General features: G+C 52.4%; 1 protein-coding gene and 1 long non-coding RNA gene across 12 annotated transcripts in view; one reads left to right on the top strand and one right to left on the bottom strand.

Moving 5' to 3' along the window:
* The window catches only part of MYO9B (myosin IXB), a 90,987-nt gene that overhangs the window by 45,986 nt on the left and 25,581 nt on the right, over positions 1-19,420 (bottom strand). For all 11 annotated transcript variants that reach the window (XM_067733139.1, XM_067733129.1, XM_067733132.1 and 8 more), the window contains exon 3: positions 1,418-1,512. In XM_067733139.1, coding sequence (XP_067589240.1) covers positions 1,418-1,512 — 95 coding nt within the window. The remainder of the gene's footprint in view (positions 1-1,417; positions 1,513-19,420) is intronic.
* LOC137222229 (uncharacterized) lies at positions 6,565-12,305 on the top strand. Its single transcript, XR_010942388.1, has 4 exons — positions 6,565-6,674; positions 7,791-7,903; positions 11,538-11,763; positions 12,172-12,305. It is a non-coding gene; the product is annotated as an uncharacterized lncRNA (long non-coding RNA).

Raw genomic sequence — 19,420 nt, 5'->3', positions numbered from 1 at the left:
CTGGCGCCTTCTCACGGCCTCCGGGGGCCTGTTGCTCGGGTCTCCCCACGCCTAACATTTAAGGCTTCTTATCCTGATGCTCAGAACTTCACCTGGAGCCTTCGCAAATCCCACTGCCACTGCAGCCCCTCACATCAGAATGTGGAGGGGGTGGGCTCCTTCGAGCCACCAGGCAGTGGACTGTGCCGAAAAGCCTTTTTTTTTTCCCACTGTGAAATAGTTTTATTGGCTCATAAGACCTTTGCCTGTTAGAAAAATACCCAGAACCCTATGCAGTATTAAATCACAATTACATTTTTTAACTACTTGAAACTACCCAGAATATAATTTTTTTAAAGAGAAAAAATCCTATAGTATTAAATTCTGAAATGACATTATGACAAAATAGATAATTCCTTGTAACATTAACTCATTGCATAAAGCTGCCAGATATTTTCATTAGTATAACCATTGCAGAGTGCAAATGGACACAATTTCTTTCTTTTTTTGGGGGAACACAATTTCAACATGACACATTTAGCTGAATTTAACTGTGCCCTCACCTAAGGAACTCACATTTCTGGCACAAAATGTAGACCTGTTTTAACTTCCACCAGGCAGTCAACTTCACAATCCAGTTACCACCTATGGACTCATCCACCTACTCATCCATCTGTCCATCCAAATCCATCAATCTACCCACCAGCCTCTCATGAATCTACCCATCCACCAATGAGTCCATCCATCCATCCATGAATCTATTCATCCGTCCACCCATCCATGAATCTACCCATCTATCCATCCATCCATCCATGAATCTACCCACCCAACCATCCATCAATCTATCCATTTTTCCACCCATCCATCCATCCACCCACCCACCCATGGATCCATCCATCAATCTATATACCCTCCCTCTCACCCACCCACCTCCTTTGAGTACTTCCCTGGACAACTGCCTCACTTTGCTACCCAGCATCACGTCTCCTTCTAGCTAAAGGGGCATGTTTGGCAAATGCCAGAGTCCACATCAACTCTCCCTGTGGCGTCCTTAGACCCACTGAATTAGAAACATCAAGACCAGGGCACCTGTGGCGTGCCCTTGCCTGTTCTTGGCAAACTCTATCATGCTAGGACCTTTAGCTCATTATACTTACTCCGTGGGTGCCTGGGCCCACGGGGCTGCCCTGGGGAAGGTAGGGTTGGTTACGAAGGTGCCGCCCCTCCCCCACCCACACTCCCACCTCGACCCACCGCTCAGACTTTCACATCAACGACTGAAAATCACACTTGCTTCCCTGTACGATTCACAAATGCCTGCCAGCCCACGATTTCAGCACCCAGCTCTCTGCTGGCTCAGTCCTGGCAGCCCGTTGCAGGGAAGCTCAGGACCTCAGACCGAGGGCTGAGTGCACAGCCTGGGCGGCTACAGACTCACCCTCTCACGATGCCGCTCTCCAGGTAGTTGACCTGGATAAATTTCCCAAATCGGCTGGAATTGTTGTTGTGAGCCGTTTTAGCATTCCCGAAAGCCTGGGAGGAAAACAAAAGGAGGTTTTCAGGTTGTGAGGATGAAGTTTCTACAGGCCTCGGCCTGGAGCCCGGGGGCTCCCTGGAAGTCACGCAGAGACTCCAGGAGAGACCTGGAGAACAGAAAGGTAGGTAGCCCCAGCGCATTCCACGGGCTTACTCTTTATCTCTGTGTTTGGGGGTGTGGGAGGGGTTCAAGTTTTAAGTCCTGGACATTAGAAATGCCAATCGTCAGAATTCTTTTTCAGTAATAACTGTTCACGTAGCAAACTCCGGCCTGTGGGCCAAATCCAGTCCACTGCATGTTTTTGTATTGCCTGTGAGCCAAGAGTGCTTTTTACATTTGTAAATGGTTTCAAAAAAAACACCCCCAAAACCCAAAAAAACAAAAAAACCCAAGATGAGTAATATTCCCTGCCATGTAAAAATCCTATTCCCACGTCAGCGTCCATAAATGAAGTGTGTTGGCACACAGTCAGGACCGTTCATTTACTGGTTGTCCACAACTGCTTTTCTGCCGCGATGGCAGGGTAACTGTGACAGAGACCATCTGGCCCGCGAAGCCAAAAATATTTATTATCCAGAATATTTACTTCCAGAAGGAGTTTGCTAGGCCCTGGGTTGATACGGGCTCCAGGCTGGACACCTGCAGTGTGAGGGAGCAGACGTGGGGACAGGTCCCAGGCTGGAGGGGTCCTGCAATTCCATGGGATGACAAGCTGGTTCACTGCAAATTTTTTTTAAAAAAAATTGGGGTAAAACTAGCATAACATAAAACTTAAGTTTTTAAAAGTGAACACTTCAGTGACATTTAGTACATTCACGATGTTGTGCAACCATCACCTTTATCTAGTTCCGGAACATTTCCGTCACCCCAAAAGGAGACCCGTCCCCATGAGCCGTCACTCCCCAACTCCCTCCCCCAGCCCCTGGTAACCACGAATCTGCTTTCTGTCTCTGGATTTGCCCGTTCTGGACATTTCACATAAGTGAGGGCATACACTAGGTGGCCTTTTGCATCCGGCTTCTTTCCCTCAGCCTGATGTTTTCGGGGTTCAACCACACGGTGGTAAGAATCAGGGCTTCATTCCCAGTATATAGAGGAAAGGCTGCATAGTGCTCAGAGCCTGTGGCTTGGTCAAGTCCCCGTGGGGTCTCCCACGTGACCACCATCCAGATTACAACAGGGAACACCCTCTGTCCCCCACAAAGGTTCCTGGGGTACCCCCTTTCCACATGGTACCCAGACAGGGAGAACAGCCAGGGAGAGGGTGTGGTGGAGCCTTGGGGCGCACTCAGGGCAGGAAAGGTATCTGGGGAGTGGGGTTCCCTGTTTTGGGGGAGTGAGAGGCCAGTATAAGAGGTGGTGGTGAGGCCGGGCAGAGGAAGGGAAGAGGCAGAGATGGCATGGCGGGGGGTGACACCCCAAAGTTACACGCGCAAAGGGAAGCTTGGCAGAAACGAAAAAGGTGTCAGGCTCACACTGTTCCCGTTTGAGGAGGCTGAGCCGGGCAGAGGAGGTTGGAGGGAGGAAGGCGGCAGCTGGAAGGAGGTGGGAAGGCCACTGCCAAGGTCTGGATATGTGTGTGGGGGGCGGGGGACAAGGGCAGGGTGCAGAGAGGTGGCCAGGCTCTCAGGGGAGCCAGGAACAGGGAGACACTGAGAGGAGCTGGGATTTTCTTGAAATCCTCATTCTGCAGGGGGGATGGATGCAGGTCCCTCATTGATCAGAGCTCCTGGTGTGCGACCGCCTGAAGGCAGAAGCCCCATAAAAAAGCATCTGCTGGAAGGCCTGGGGTTCTTCCTCGGAAAATGGTTCCATTCAGCAGAGCCTGCGATCGGGGCTGAGGCCCCCCGGTTGGGCCCATGCGCCTGTCACGCTCTTGGCTGCTCAGGTCACAGGATGAGTGACTTCCTGCCCAGCTGCCCCTGGGGCTCCAGACCCCAGAGACGGGCCTCGCCGTAAAACCTGAACCAACTTCCAAGTTGCCAAGCAGGGGAGTGACAGCGGAGGCGGCCCCAGAGACGCAACCCGGCCCTGACTGCAAAGGGGGTACCTTCGGGGTGGGGTTGGGGGAGCCCTTTGAGGGGGGGTCTCCACCTGGCCTGGTGGAGCAGAACCGAGCTTGAGAAGGTGCTTTCTGGAGTCAGACAGCAGCCACAGAGACCACACCCCCTCCTCTTCTTCACGGCATCCTGATGTGTGTGACTGAGCTATAGGCCAGCTGCTGGGAGCCAGGCCACGGTCTGCCCTGCTCTCCTGACCTCAGCACTGCTGACACTTGGGGTGGGATCCTTCTCTGGGGTGGGGCCGTTGCTCTGTGCACTGTAGGGTCTCCACCCACCAGATGCCGGTAGCATCTGGGACAACGCAGAACATCCCCAGAGACAGCTGAATTGCCCGAGTTGAGAAGCACTGCTGTGTACAGATGGAGGTAAAAGGGGTTTGCAGGGTCGGGTCGTCTGGGGCTCCCTCCTGTCACGAGGGTCCCCACGCGCACTGCAGGCGTTGATGGGCTCCCTGGCGAAGAAAACTGTCTTTCCAGGTTTAACCTCCTGTTCCCTCTAAGTTCAGCTTTTAAAAGGGTAAAGCCCATGGGGTAAAGCCACAGCTCTGAGAAAAGCAGACAGCAGATCTGTCTCCTTTCCTTCCAGACCCTGCAGGGTGGTGTCTGAGCTGAGGACAGACCTGCTTTGTGGTAAAATGAGCTCCCACGAGCGAGCATGCCAAGTCCTGCATGTCCTAACTTGAAACAGATGGCAGAGGGGTGCCCGACACCGAGTGGGCTCCCTCCAGGGGCAAGTCCTAAGTCCCTGCAGTGCCTGTGGGCCTCCGCAGAGACAGCCCAGAAATGCACATTTGCATCCGGAAGAGCCATAGTGGTCCCTTCTGAACTCGGGACAAGTCTCTGTGGCGATTTCTAAGGAAACAACCAGGCCTGGCGTCCTGGGGATAAGAGGGAATGTCTTCGGGATGTGAGGGCCCACCATCTCTCTGGTTCTGCGATTACCAGCGCGGGGCCTAGTGACCTCATGCGTCTGGTATGCGGTCTCAACACACTGCGACTTTTCAAAGCTGATCTAAAAATATCCGGTTGGTGCTATTATACGTCCCTTAGAGGAGGAGGAAATGCTGGCCTGGCACCCGAAGCCAGGGGAGCTATTGTGTAGCTGTTCCCGGGGCCGTGCACTGCCTCCAAGCACAAGGGTGGCTGGTGTGCCCGGTGGATCATGTGGGGCTGGGGATGGATGGAAGGGGTGAAGCGGGACCTGGGTGCCAGCAGTGATGCGATATGATCTGGCACTGGCGCAGGCGTGGCCACATGCTCATGCTGTCTTCCCATCACGTCAGACGATCCACGGCTCTGGCAAAATGCTATTCGAGAAAGGCCTCTACTTTCTTTGAAATGCTTTTTTTCCCTTTTATAATATAAAAGACATGTTTCTAACATAAGCTGTACACTTGGAAAAAAAGATAGAACCATGCTAAAAGTTTACCTAACGAAAGGAAAAAACCATAAAGAGATGACCCATTAATTCAACCCCATCCCCAAGCACGGTTTCTAGGTAAAATGAACGAAGCAGCCGTACCCCGACTTCCTCAGATCATGTGCCCCCTCCAGGTGGCCCCCCCCACCCTGACAAGGATGCCAAGAGCCAGGGGATGTCTGGCTGTCTTCTAACTGCCTCTGCCTTTGAGGTTCTCCTTTGGGGAGACTAAAAAAGCTTTTTTAAATCAAAGACGTCCAGGGTTGGGGACTTCCCTGGTGGTCCAGTGGTTAAGAATCTGTCTTCCAATGCAGGCGACACCAGTTCAATCCCTGGTCAGGGAACTAAGATCCCACGTGCCGCGGGGCAACTAAGCCCGCGCGCCAGAACTAGAGAGAAGCCCGTGCACCTCAATGAAGCGAAGAGCCTGTCTGTGCACCACAACGAAAGATTCTGTGTGCTGCAACTAAGACCCAACAGACCCCCGCCCAAAAAAAAAGACATCCAGGGTTGAGCAGCCTACATAGCCAGAAATTTCCAGACGGTACATTTTCTATCTAAACAGGATGGCTCTTCTCTCTGTTGGAATGCGCAGTAAGTATTTTAGGAAGAACGGTGATACAACATCAAAGAATGACCTGTGGTGTACACCAGCCCCACGCCAGGAGTGCTGTGGGCTTGTGACTCTTTCCTTTGCTCGAATTCCTCTAAGGGACAGACCTGCCTTCCTCATTTCCGATGAGGAAACTGAGGCACAGAGAGGTCAACGGACCTCCCCGAAGTCTGCCCCGACCCCCAACCCACACCATGCCCGTAGCCACTCAGTCCCTGGCCCAGGCTGGTTCTCAGAGCTGGGAGCCAGGTGAGCAGGCCTGAGACTTTTCGGGGCGTCTGTCTGCCCCGGCAGCCCGGCAGGTGGATTCCTGAGCCTTGAGTTCACACCTGGTCTCTTGTGCATCCCATATGAAAACCGGACAAGCCTTGAGACGGACTGCATTAGGCAAACAGTGTTTTGCTTTCCGATTTCAAAACTGAAAAGCCCCATTGAATGAGCTCACCAAGGCAAACGTGCTTGCTATCTCCTGTGTTGACAGTTGACCCCAGAGAAGGGGTTTCCCTGGAGAGAAGTCCCTCAGCCTCACCTTGCACAGTGGTGGTCCTTCCAGCCAGGCGGAGGTGGCCTGAACTGGGATAACTCCTTTGCCCTCAGATACACGTGCAGCCGTCCTCACTTGCTGCGGTGGTTTCGTCTTGGTTGTGGGGTTGGCCTTCTGTTTTCCTGATCGAGCCGCAGGGACCTCCCTTCCCAATGGTGTGGTGCTTTTGTACGTGTGGTTTCATTCGTTCACTTGACAACAATGTATTGGTTGGCTGTCGTTGTGTCTGGCACCGTTCTAGCCTCAGAGAGCCCCCTCCCTGGTGGTGCTCCGACAGGGACACCCCCTCCACGTCCACCTTGGCCATGGCTCAGATGTCACCACCTCCCGACACCCTGGAGGCTGCCCACTGCCTCTCATGACCTTGACACTGCCCCTCCCCCTGCGATGCCACATCTGGGCGGAGCCTCTGTTCCCCACCCTGGGACCACAAGCCATGCCATACAGAACTTCCGAATCTCTTGTGTCCAGTCAAGGCCAGAGAGGAGTGACCACTGTTGCCAGGAGAGGCTGCGAATGGTAAGAGAACACTAGCAAATATTAGGCCACTGTGAAGCCTAAAAATGGGGCTGAAAGGGAGACTGTCTCCCGCTCACCGGCCTGCAGGAGCCCTCTTGTTCCAGCCCTGGGTGTGGGTGCAGAAAGGCAACACCCGAGGGTGACTGGGAACCAGCCCTGGCACGGCAGCCCCACCGCTGGAACTCGGGCTATTTTATTTTCCCAAGTGCTCTCCAAGTTCCAGGCGTACCTTTCTACGTGAAACGGCGCTCAGCCCATGCCCAGATCGTGTCCATTTGGGGACACAGGCGACTGCCGGACCCGCAGGAGGAGAGCTGGGAGGCGTTCCACGGCCCGAGGTGCCCTGGAGATCTGCTCTGCTGTGTCTGCTGAGCAAACATCCCCAGGGGCATCCAGTCAGGCTGGGGCTCTCCTGTGTGGAAATGCCAGGAAAATAAACCCCAGGTGTGTGCGGGGTGGAGGGCTACTTCCTGGTGAGAAGCCCAGGAGAACAGCTCTGCATCGGCAGGGGATTCGGACAAATTAGTTCACTGCTCTTGAGTTTCAAGTTCCTCTCCTGTAAAACGAAGGGGTAAACCCCTGTCTTCTCAGGTTGTTTGAGGATGAAACGGGGCCATCTGTGTGAACCAGGGGTGGGCCAACTTGTTCCATGAAGGGCCAGCTAATAAATATTTGGGGCTCTGCTGCAACAACTCAACTCTGCTGTGGGAGCGTGAAGCAGCCACAGACGACCCGTACGTGAATGGACGTGGCCATGGGGAGGACACCTACGTGATGCCCAGGATGGGGGGAATGCGGGGTGGGTGGCGGGCTTAGACATTGACCTCTACCGGGGTCAGCAAATTACGGCCAGCCACCTGTTTCTGTGTGGTCTGTGAGCTAAGAATGGTTGTCACATTTTTAAACGCTTGAAAAAAAAATCAAAAGAATATGTCACAACACATGAAAGTGATATGAAATTCAACGTGCAGCCACCATGAATAAAGTTCTGTTGGCGCACAGCCATGTCTGTTTACGGACGGTCTGTGTCTGCTTTTGGACTATGGCAGAGTTGAGTCGTGGTGGTGAAGACTGGTCCAGCAGAGCTGACAATACTGACCCTTGGGTCCTTTACAGGGTAGGTGTGCCAGCCACTGTTCTAGAGGCTCTCGGTTAAACGTCCCCTTCTCCCAAAGGGGGCCAGGGCAGTGCTGGGGCCGGGAGAAGACTCCAACACTCAGACATGCAAGGTGAGCATGACAGGGTGTGAGCGTTGCCTGGGCTGACTGGTCTCCCCCCAAAGCACTGTAGGGACACAGAGAAGCAGGACCAGGAAGCATGGAGGACAAAATGGGCCAGTGGAGTCACAGGCTCAGAGGGGCTGTGTGGAGAGACAGAAAAGCTCCCTGGGGGCTGGGAGCAGAGGGGGTGGGAGGTGGGGAAGGGAGAAGCACGGCCGATGTGATTTCCACAGAGCTGCTGTGCAGAGAACAGATGGAGGGAGGTGGATCCAGGGAGGGTGAGGACAAGTATGACGGTGGGAAGGGGGTGGCGATGATGGTGGTGAGAGGCGGTGGCTGTGGGGAGGAAGATGGGACCCCCGACCCCCTGCCAACCCATGTAGGTGATAGCTGCAGGCTCCGTGGGCCTGTGGATGCCGGGCAGGAAGTGGAGGAATCACCCCCAACCTCATGGTTCCCCAAATCACAGATGAGGAAGTGGAAACTTTCCAGGGCCTGGCTGACATCCAGCCTTAGCCTGGGTTCTGTTCTCTTCCTGTTGCCCACGGGGCTTGAGACACCTGGCAGGCTGGATGGACAGACAGACGGGTGGATGGAGGCACGTAGAGAGAGCCGAGTGCTGACAGGACATAAGACTCACCCCATCTCTGTGCCCCCAGTTTGTAACAGGCTCTGTTACTCTTATCTGGAAGGGCACTGACTGTCAGCCACAGATGGACAGAAACGCTGAAAACAAGGGCTCCTGGGGTCAGAACAAGGCCCTTTGAAATGGACAGATTCCTACCAGGGGCTGAAGTTTCATGGTAAACTGTGCCATGGAGTGAGTGGCAGGGAGGTGGGGTGATCGAATCTTAGAAAAAAAAAAGAAAAAAGAAGTCCAGTATGAAACAAGTTATTGTATCTCATACTTCACTGAATTTTGGTTTAGGTTATAAATGAAACCACGTGTAGATCACAGAAAGAATAAAGAACAAATTAAGCTTTGATGGGGGAGGGTCTTGCTTGGTTCTTACTGTACCAAAAATATTTGAGGGATTCATCAAGATCCCTGAGGGCTCATATTATCCATTTGATACCCAAGTCATTCTCTTTGGGGTTTACTTGGTTCTTTTTCTCAGGTTTTAGAGTTGGGAAATTAATTCGCTTACTTTCATTTGCTCATATTTGTGGATATAACGTGTTTACGGCTATGAATTATCCTCTCATTACTGCTTTAAACACATCTCATGGATTCTGATAATACACAGTTTTGGTCACTGATTTCCAGAAAATCCACAATTTTGGTTTTTAACTTCCCCTTCATCCAAGACTTAACAGAAGGCTAGTTTTTCTTAAAAAAATTTTTTTCCATATGGAAGGGCTTTAAAAAATTAATTTCTAGTTTTATTGCATTGTTAAGAGCACTGACTAATAGTTCCCATTTTGGAAATTCTAGATGCTTTCTCTGTGACCTGATATAGGGATGAGTTTTGTGAATATTCCATGAATACTTAAGACTTATTCTCATATTGGAGTGAAGGGTTTGCAACACGGCCACAAGATCTGCCTAAATGTATGGTTTGGGCATCTTACATCCCTGCTTATTTGCTGTCCACTCAATGAGCCTTATGTTATGTGTTTGTAACTATCTCTCCCAGTATCTTTTATAATTTCTGCTTTGTAAAAGCAGCTGCTGTGTTGTATGATGCATAGATGTTGACAACTATTATACCTTGAGAGTAAATTGAGGATTTTAGCATTATGATGAATCTTCTTCATCATGCGACATTCAGAGGCCTCACCTCTACCTTTTACACATCACAATTGCAGCTGTGTTCTATCCTGTTTCTATCTGCCTGATACACCTGTGCCTGTCCCTTTACTTTTAGCTTCCTGAACTACTTTGGTTTAGTTGTGTCTTGTTCATAAAGCATGGAGTTGAACTTTGCTTTGTGAGTCAAGCCGAAAATTCTCTCCGTTTAGGCAGAATGAACCTGTTTAGACTTAGCAACACGATGGACTCATTCCCTTCTGAAATTCAGGCTTCCATCGCTAGCTCTCTTCCCCATCTGCTGCTTGTGAGTGTGGCTGAGTAACTATAAGTCAGAGCAATTCTCCGGGTCACTTTTGATGACTTCCTGAAATCACGCACCTTTTGCAACATTTTTCAACCTCACTTTGCAACTGATTTGGTTTGCATTTGTGTGGTGGGATGCATCTGGGAGAGAGGACCCACTAGGCCTGGCGGACTGGAAGGAGCCATACGTAGGCTGAGCCAAGTGGGGAGTGTGAGTGGAGGCCTTGTTCCATAAGTGGCGGCTCATTATGGAAGGTTTCACTTTAGGATGATGTTTGTTTCCCTACACAAATCCCAAACTGCATGCATGGTGCTGCTGCTGAGAACAGCAAGGACTTCTGATACTTTCCATGCAGCAGAACTAAGCATTGGCATACGTGAGGAAAGTTGAGCCTCCAGGGGTGGGCTGGAGGGACAGTCTGTGGTCTCCAGAGCTCCCTCTACCCTCCCTACAGGTGCTGTAGCCTCTCTCCAAACTCTTGGGGAGAGGGATGCCCCTTGGGGCCCCAGGCTCCCCTTGGGCCCACCCTCCATACCTGGGGTGAGCAAACCTGTCATCCTGGGGCTCCCTTGATTACAATAGTGGGGAAGGAGAGTCAGAATTGTCAAGATTCCCCCGGCCCCCACCATGAGTCACCACTACCTTGCTGCTCTGGTAGGTTACGGTGAGAGAGAGAAAAGGTTGAGAATCCAAGTATGAGCTGTGGGGATTTGTTAAAGATACAGACTTGGGGGCTTCCCTGGTGGTGCAGTGGTTGAGAGTCCGCCTGCCGATGCAGGGGATGCGGGTTCGTGCCCCGGTCTGGGAAGATTCCACATGCCGCGGAGCGGCTGGGCCCGTGAGCCATGGCCACTGAGCCTGCGCGTCTGGAGCCTGTGCTCCACAACAGGAGAGGCCGCAGCAGTGAGAAGCCCGCGTACCGCAAAAACAACAACAACAACAACGAAAACATAAAAAAGATACAGACTTGGGCCTCAACCCAGACTTGCAGAATTTCTGGAAAGGCTAAGGAGTCAAAATTCCTAAACCAGAGCCTGAGGCTATTCTGACTCCTGGAAGGGTGAGAACTATTGCCCTAGGGTTTATTATGAGAACGAAGTGTCTCTAGGGAGAAATAAAGCAAGAGGATGTCTACTTACACCCCTCCCTCTTTCTTGAACACCTGGAGTAGGGGTCTTGATAGTCTACAGTGGGACAGAGCAAAGAGCTTCATGCTCAGTGTACTTAGTTTAATTAGACAGCTTTCCTCACGCTTAGCCCCAAGAGACAGGAAACTTTCATATTCCAGGGTTTCACCGAGATCAGCCACTCCCCACCAGTACCCCAACCCCAGATGGGTCCAATTCACATCCTGACTGCCACTCGGTAGCCTTGTTCAGCCAGGCACTGTAAGGTGGAGGGGAGAGGGAGAAGAAATCAGGCCCCCGTGATGATGAAGGAACAGGCGCAGGAAGAAAAATCATTGCCCAGAGCCACCTCTCAGCTGTGATTCCTCATAGTCCCGAGAAGCAAGGGATTATCTAGGAAACTGGGCTCAGTGGCTTGGTCCCAGTCCTGACAAGAGGTTGTGCTTTGTTCTGATGTAGGCCCGGCTGGGAAGCCAGTACCGTGGACACCACCCCGGCTGCTGGACACTGTCACCTGTACACACCAGCGGGGCCACCAGCTGGAGCCCGGGCAGTGGCAGGAAATATTTCAGAGGAAGAGACAATAGGATATGGTGATAGCGAGTATGCAGGTGATAGAGGAAAGCACCAAAGACCAGTGGTGATGGCTCAGCCGACCGAAATGGAGAAGTAGGAGAGGGCAGAGGTGTGTGGGGTCAAAGTTCAGTTTGCCAGGACCTTACCTGAGATTTGCATCTCATGGATGTGGTGGGATTTTGTCTAAGTGTGTGTGTGTGTGTGTGTCTGTGTTGGCCGGGGTGGGGAGGGGGGTCCACAGACTATGCCCCACAGGCCAAATCTGGCTTGATACCTTTCTTTTCTTTAATAACTTTTAAATTTTAGCACAGTTTTAGATTTACAAGAAACTTCTAAGAATATTACAGAGAACTCCCAAGCACCCCACACTCAGTTTCCCCTACTGTTAATATTATGGTGGTGCGTTTGTCACAACGAACAAATGAACCAATATTGACTGATATATTATTCTTAAACTAAGTTAGCATTTCATTCGGATGTCCTCATTTCCCCGCCTAATGTCCCTTTTCTGTCCCAGGATCCCACGTTACATTCGGTCCTCACATCTCCTTGACGGCTCCACGCCAGGTTTCTCGGACTCATTTTTTGAGATCTTGACAGTTTTAAGGAGGACAGGTTGAGTATATTGTAAGATGTCCTTCAATCTGGGTATCTTTGATGCTTCTCTCCCACTGCCTGTTTTTTGCAAATAAAGTTTTACTGGCAAACGACCCCACCCGTTTGTTTACGTATTGCTTTTGCTCTGCGATGCAGAGTGAGTAGCTGTGAGCTAAGTAGTGACAGAGACTGCGTGGCACTAAAATCTGGAAATGCTAATTAATGTGGCCTTTTACAGAAACAGTTTGCAGATCCCTGGTATAAACTACCACGTCAGGGCTTAAGCTTAAACTGCGTGATCCAGGATACACTCCACGGGAGCAGCCACTGCAAACCCGCTCTGGCCAATTTTATTGTCACTCAACCTTGGGGGAGGGTTTTGCCAATTAGCATAATGAATGTTCCACTTCGAATATTCATGGATGGAACCGGTGATGTTCAAGACAAGTGGCTGGAGGAAACATTCTTCCCACACTTGCTTGAGAAATTCCACCTAAGAGGGCCTGTTCCGTAGGGACGGGGCTCAGGTCTGACTTCAAGCCAGTCCCACATCCTGCTGCTGGATCAGGGGCTGGGGTGAGGCCCTGGGAGATGGAGCTCAGGTACCCCTGGGGCCACCCTAGAGGCCAGAGCTGATAGGACCGGCTCTAGAATGGCTGGGCTCCTGTCTGCCCACTGCAAGATAGATGGGAAGGAATCCGAGGGGTGGATGTCGTGGGACCTGACAGGGAGCGTTCCAGATATGTACAGCCCGCTCTGCATTTCTGTTTGAATTGTGCTAAAATTCATATAACATAAAATTCACCATTTTAACGTACGATTCAGTGGCATTTGACATGTTCGCTATGTTGTGCAACTGTCACCTCTATCAATTTCCAGAACATTTCATCACCCCAAAAGGAAACGCTGTCCCCGAGAGCAGCCACTCCCCATCCCCCCTCCTCCAGCCCCTGGCAACCACTCATCTGCTTTCTGTCTCCTTGGATTTGCCTGTTCCGGACACTTCATGTAGATGGGATCATAACTATGTGGCCTTTTGTGTCTGGCTTCTTTCACTCAGTGTAACGTTTTCGAGGTTCATCCACGTTGTAGCATGTGTCAGTGTTTCATGCTTCTTCATGGCTGAGTGATCTCCATTGTATCCACTCTTTGAAAAGGGACAGTAGGAGCAATGGCCAGGCCTGCCTTGGTGGGTTACTCCATCTTCCTTGGGTCTGGGGAAGCCACGGCTGGTGCTGACCTGAGTCCAGGAGGATCACTGGGTCCAAAGGCCCTTTAATGTCCCCAGTGCTCTGGCGTAAAGGGCTTCCAGTCACCTCTTTTTCAGGTGGATGCGATCCTCCCTCCGACCTTCCGTCACAGGCCTGCCCCAGCCTTCGTTTCTCTTGTGGGGGGGCCTCTCCTTGGCACCTCCCATCTTCTTTATGGGGCAGCTCTGGAACGGGTGCAGAAGGCTGCCCATGCTCAGGAGGGCTGGATCCCCATGAGGTGTCCCCCCAACCTCAGCATTGCCAGGGCCTCATCCCAGGGCGCACTCACTCCCTGCTCTGTTATAGCTGAAATCTGGGGCTGCTAAGCTAGACTAGCTCCTGCAGGAAACAAATGGGCCCTGAACACCAAAGGGCCCCTCAAAGCCTCAGGGCGTGGGGCAGGGAGCCACACTGTGCTGGTTCTGTGCTAGGACTCTGCTGGCCTCGTGACCTTCTGGAGCTCTCCTCTGCCTCTCCCAGGAGGCTTCGGGGTGGCCTTTAGATGATGACGCAGGCAGGTGCAGCATGTGTAAAGGCCCTGGGGCAGGAGAGATCAGCAGGCAGAGCAGAGAGGTCAACTTGCTGTAGGTCACACAGCACATGCACTGCTGAGTCGGGCTTCCTGGCAGAGGTGGCTCTTGGCCCAGAGGACCTGGAGGTGGTAAATTCCAAGGGGAGGGACACAGTCACATGCTGAGGGGAAAGAACTGGTCCAGGCACTTTGGCAGAACTGGAGAAGTTCCCTCTGGGGCTTCAGGTCCTTGTAATCTTCTCTCTCCCCCTCCCCACAGTCTCACCAATAGTCACACCTCCAATAAGCAGCTCTGTCCCTGCAGTGGCTCCTGGATCCACACAGCTCCCTGCAGACTCTGTCCAGAGCCCCAGGCCTGATTTTCAACTGTACATCCTAAAGGCCCCTAAACTAGAGTGGGTTTCTCGGCCTCAGCACTACTGGCACTTGGGGATGTACCATTCTTTGCAGAGGGGCTGTTCTGTGCACTGTAGGATGTTGAAAGCATCCTTGGCCAACCAAAAAAACATCTCCAGACGTTTCCAAATGTCCCCTGATGGCAGAATCACCCCTGGCTAAGAACCGAGCGTAATTCAAAAAGATACACGCGCCCCTACGTCCATAGCAGCACTATTCACAATAGCCAAAACCTGGAAACAACCTAAATGTCCATTGACAGATGAATGGATAAAGAAGATGTGGTATATATATACGATGGAATACTACTCAGCCATGAAAAAGAAAAAATAATGCCATTTGCAGCAACATGGATGCAACTAGAGATTATCATACTAAGTGAAGTAAGTCAGAAAGAGAAAGAGAAATACCATATGATATCACTTATATGTGGAATCTAAAATATAGCACAAATGAACCTGTCTACAAAACAGAAACAGACTCACAGACATAAAGAACAGACTTGTGGTTGCCAAGGGGGAGGGGGGGTGGGGGAGGGAGAGGCTGGGAGTTTGGGATCAGCAGATGTAAACTATTATATACAAGATGAATAAACAACAAGGTCCTACTGTAGAGCATAGGGAACTATATTCAATATCCTGTGATAAACCATAAAGGAAAAGAATATGAAAAAAAAGAACGTCTGTATGTGTATAACTGAGTCACCCTGCTGCACAGCAGAGATTGGCACAGCATTATAAATCAACTACACTTCAATTAAAAAAAATTTTTTTTTTAAATTGGCTGCCCTGGAGATCCCTGGCCCCTCAGGAAGGGCTAAGTGGAAGTGTGCAAATACTCACAGGTTGCTGTGACTTACTCTCTATTAAAGGGGTGAGGATACCATCTACTGTATCCTGATAGCTCACATCATGGAAGGTTTTGGGTCCGGGCGCCTGACCACTGCCAGCGGGTGGCCATTTCCCCCTCCACCCAGGAGGAGCCTGTCTACAGCCATGAGCTGGGGTCGCAGGGCTGGTCAGTGGCTGGGCGGTTGGCCGAGAGCCTTGGGCTTGACCCCTCGGCCTTTCCAAAAGACGGATCACTTCTGGGCCTCAGGTAACTGAGGTCTTGCTGGGCCTGGCCTTGGGAACTGGCTGCGGCCAGCAGCGGCTGAATGACACAGAAGGAAACTTCCAGAGGGAAACTCCCCAGTGATGCTGGGGACAGGGCCCTGAAGCCACTCCATCCTGGATAATCGCTAGGAAACAAATAGGCTGCCAGGCGCTGTGGTCACTCGATGCCCGGCTGCATCCCTGCCCCAAACAGTGAGGCAGATGTACCTGATAGATGATGGCCGGACATCCCCACCCACCACCCAGCCCTGGTGCAGCTAAGTGCCCAGAATATTCTGAAAGGGCGGTGGCCATGGCAGGGATGTCCTGGGCCCGGAGCTATGCTTTGCCTTGTAATCAACTCTTTTTGCAAATTCCAAGGAAGCCCTTCTGGTTGCTTAAAATACACCCATAATTTCACTTTTCTCTTAGATGCAATGTTCCCAAAAATATAACTTCTACTTTGGTCTAAAATAGGCTTAGATTACTGCAATGCGTCAGGCTCTGCCCTTTTAGGCAGCAGGCCAGAAAGGCAGCCTCGCGGGTCTGCAGGGCACGGGAGGGGCAGAGAATGCCGGTGGGCCACGGCTTCCAGGTAGCCGTCCCCTCCCTAACGCTTCCAGGGTCCCCTTGATCAAAGGCCTAGGCACTCACGGCTGTAGGGCACCCCAATCCTCTCCACACCCCCAAAGACAACCTCTTACCCTTCTGTACCCCCATCCTGCTCTGGTGTGGCCCTACTTCTCAGCTGCGCAGTCTCTGCGCTATCTGTCACTCTGCCCCCGTTCCCTCCTTCCGATCCATGTGGCGCCTTGTAGCAGCTCCCACCATTTTCCACGTCTTGTAACATCCTTGTGGTGAGCTGGGAACACCCATGCCTGCTAATACGTACTAAGCACCAGGGCTGGCAACACAGCCACCCCAACCCCAGGCTACGAGAAGCCTGCCCTAACGTTCATCTCTCTGGCTGAATTAACCCTCTGCCGTGAGCTCCAGCACATCCTCCTGGGCACACATCTGGCACCCCAGACGGTAGCTTCCTCCAGGGGTGCTGTGGCCCTGAGTGTGCACCTCTGGCCTGGCCCCATCAGCCCCAGCGAGTTCACTCTGCCTCTCCTGGCAGCTTGTGGAGGGAGGGTCCAGGGGTTGGGGTGGGGAGGGTGGGTCCGGGAGGCATTGGGGTCTTGCTTGGTGTCCTCGTCCTACTGTGCCCCGGCAGACCGTGTTGCCCTGCAGGCAGGATGCAGGTGGTCTTAGGGCCCAGGGTGCGGCTGGAAACCCTTCGAGGGCCCCTCCTGGATATACGAGATTGGGAGGGGCCCACACACAGGTCCCACTACCCCCAGCCAGAGCTCACACACCTTGGCTGCACAAGCGCTCCCAGCTGCCTGTGGAAAAAAGAGCGCTCGAGCAGGAGAGGGAGAGCTGAAAGGTGAACTTATGAGATGAACTTCTGGGACATCTACATCCAAGTCCCTCTTTTCTGACCCCTCAAGACCGCTTTCAGACTCCCCTGTAGATAGATGTATATTTATGAATATATGAACACACATGTGGCACAGACCAACACAGAAAATTTGAGCTGGTGACAGGAGCCATCTGGAACGCGGGTGGGAACCTGGTTTCCTTATGTTTGGGAAGGAAGAGCAGAGCAGAAGACAGAAGTGGGCACAGAGAAAGTAACTGGAATGTTCTAGCATGTTCCGTGTGCACAAAGTACAAGGGGCCGGCAAACCTTTCCTGTAATGGGCCAGTGGTTCAATATTTTTGGCTCTGGGGGTCATACAGTGTCTCTGTCACAACTGCCCCACTCTGCCTTGAGAGCCACCACAGACAATATGTAAATGAGCAGGTGTGGCTGAGTATTAATAAAACTTTATGTGTAGAACCAAGCAGATTTAACCTGTGGGCTGTAGTGGGCCAATCCCCGGTACACGCAAAAAGAAATTATACTTCAAATAGGGGAAAAGATACTAAAAAACCAACCGTTATCTGAACAAAGCAAAGCAAGGCACCAAGGTGCAACCAAAAGCTTTAACAAAATAATGTCACGATTTTACGAAAGTGGGTGGATCACCACGCATGTTCCCCGGCAGCAGAAACCACCATGGCAGCCCTGGTTTGTTTCCTGTTGGGGAGACACTTAAAGAAGAGCTGAACCACAGTGAGCACCTGGCGTGAGGTTCAGAAAGTCACCCCGCAGGAGGACGGGGTGGAGGGGATGACAAAATTCCAGTGCGTAGGGACCAGCACGAACTGCACCCAAAATCCACTACAGCTCTTTCATGACGTTCGCCTGCGAGAAAACCCGCAGGGAGTGTGTGACTTCTCAGCTCTGGGTGTTACCACGTGAGTGACTGCTTTTTTTTTTTTTTTTTTGTATTGATGAGCAGTTTTTCGAATAACACTTGAAGACTTCGCCCCAAGTGTGATTGGAAGACCAGACTTGGATGGAAAACCTGACCCTTGCATCCGAGCATACTTTGTTGTCGGTGAGAAAGACGTGAGGTTTCTGGTGGTGGGTGGGCAGTGGCCGTTCTCCTGGCCGTGGCTGGCCACAGGGCAGGAAAAAGCGCCAGCCACCCGTTCCCAGAAATGAAGCAGATCGCCAGCCAGAAACTGCGTCCCCACCCGCCACCCACCCCTTGTCAAGCTGGTGAGACAGAACTGAGCACAGATGGGTTGACGTGGAAGTACAACAGCACGATGTTAACCCCCCAATTTGAACCTATTTGGGTACAGGACATCTGTAACACTGAAATCATTCTTGGCCTGCAGTCGGCCTAAAAATTCTTCTCAACTGGGGTGATTCTGCCCCTCGGGGGATACTTGGTGATGTCTGGGGACATTTATAATTGTTCTGACTGAGAGAGGGGGCGCTCCTGGCATCTGGTGGGTGGAGGCCAGGGATGCTGCTTAACACCCCACAGTGCACGGGATGGTCCCCACCCCGGAGAAGGATCTGGCCCCAGGTGTCAGCATCGTGGAAGCACAGCCTCGGCCCCTCTGTGTTTCTGTCTGCAAGGCCTGAAGCTGACCCCACACGAGGCCTCATTCACCCTGTCATCCTCTGTGGGATCGGCCCTCCTGCTGTCCCCCTCCTACCCTGGATTCCAGCCTCAGCTCTTGCCCGCCCTCGGGCTGCTCTGCCAAACCAGGGCCCCCCAACGACTTCCCCAAACATCCTGGGGAAGCCACTTGGGGCACAGAAGCAGCCGGAAATTCGATTCCTCCCTCCCTGCAGCTGCCCTGGTGGGACAACCCTCCAAGGCTCTCAGTGATCAGCCTTCAGGCCCCACGGCATCCTCTCCTCCATCCTCGCCTGTCTCCCTCTAACGCTCATTCTCCCGGGAACCCACCCTGGCCTGGCTCTCACTCCCCTCCTACCCCTGCATAGATTGTTGACTCTGATGTTCACAGTGCCGACCTTCCAGCCACCCGGCCTCGAGAACAGCCCAGGTCCAGCCGAGCCTTGACCACTGGCTGGGGGTTGGGGGATGTCTGGCTGGCACGCCTCTCCCTGGAGCACCCCAGGCTGCTGCCTCAGACTCTCCCGAGTCTAATCCCGCTGCCTCCCCACCCAGCTGCCTGCTGACGCCCGACTTCCCCATCAACAGACCAGAGAAACACCCCAAAACGCAAAGCAGACACAATCTGGGCCTCTGGGGCCCTAGGACCCTGGAGACGGACAGACAAGCCCCAGGTAAAGGCTCCCAGCCCAGATACCCCTCTTGCTGTAAATGCCCCGGCCCCCTTTGCGGGTTCGGCGTAGGGGTAGGGGTGCGACATCAGTAACTTGCCTCCTTCTGACCTGATCCAGAGCCTCCCTGCCGGGGCCCATGCCTCCAGAATGGTCCCCGGAGGCCTGTCCGTGGCCCCATGCCCTTTTCTCAACAT

This window comes from Pseudorca crassidens, chromosome 3 (assembly GCF_039906515.1).
Source record: "Pseudorca crassidens isolate mPseCra1 chromosome 3, mPseCra1.hap1, whole genome shotgun sequence".
In the NCBI taxonomy this organism is placed as follows: domain Eukaryota; kingdom Metazoa; phylum Chordata; class Mammalia; order Artiodactyla; family Delphinidae; genus Pseudorca; species Pseudorca crassidens.
Note: the sequence above shows the minus strand (reverse complement) of the source record. Positions and strands in the feature narration are given on the sequence as shown.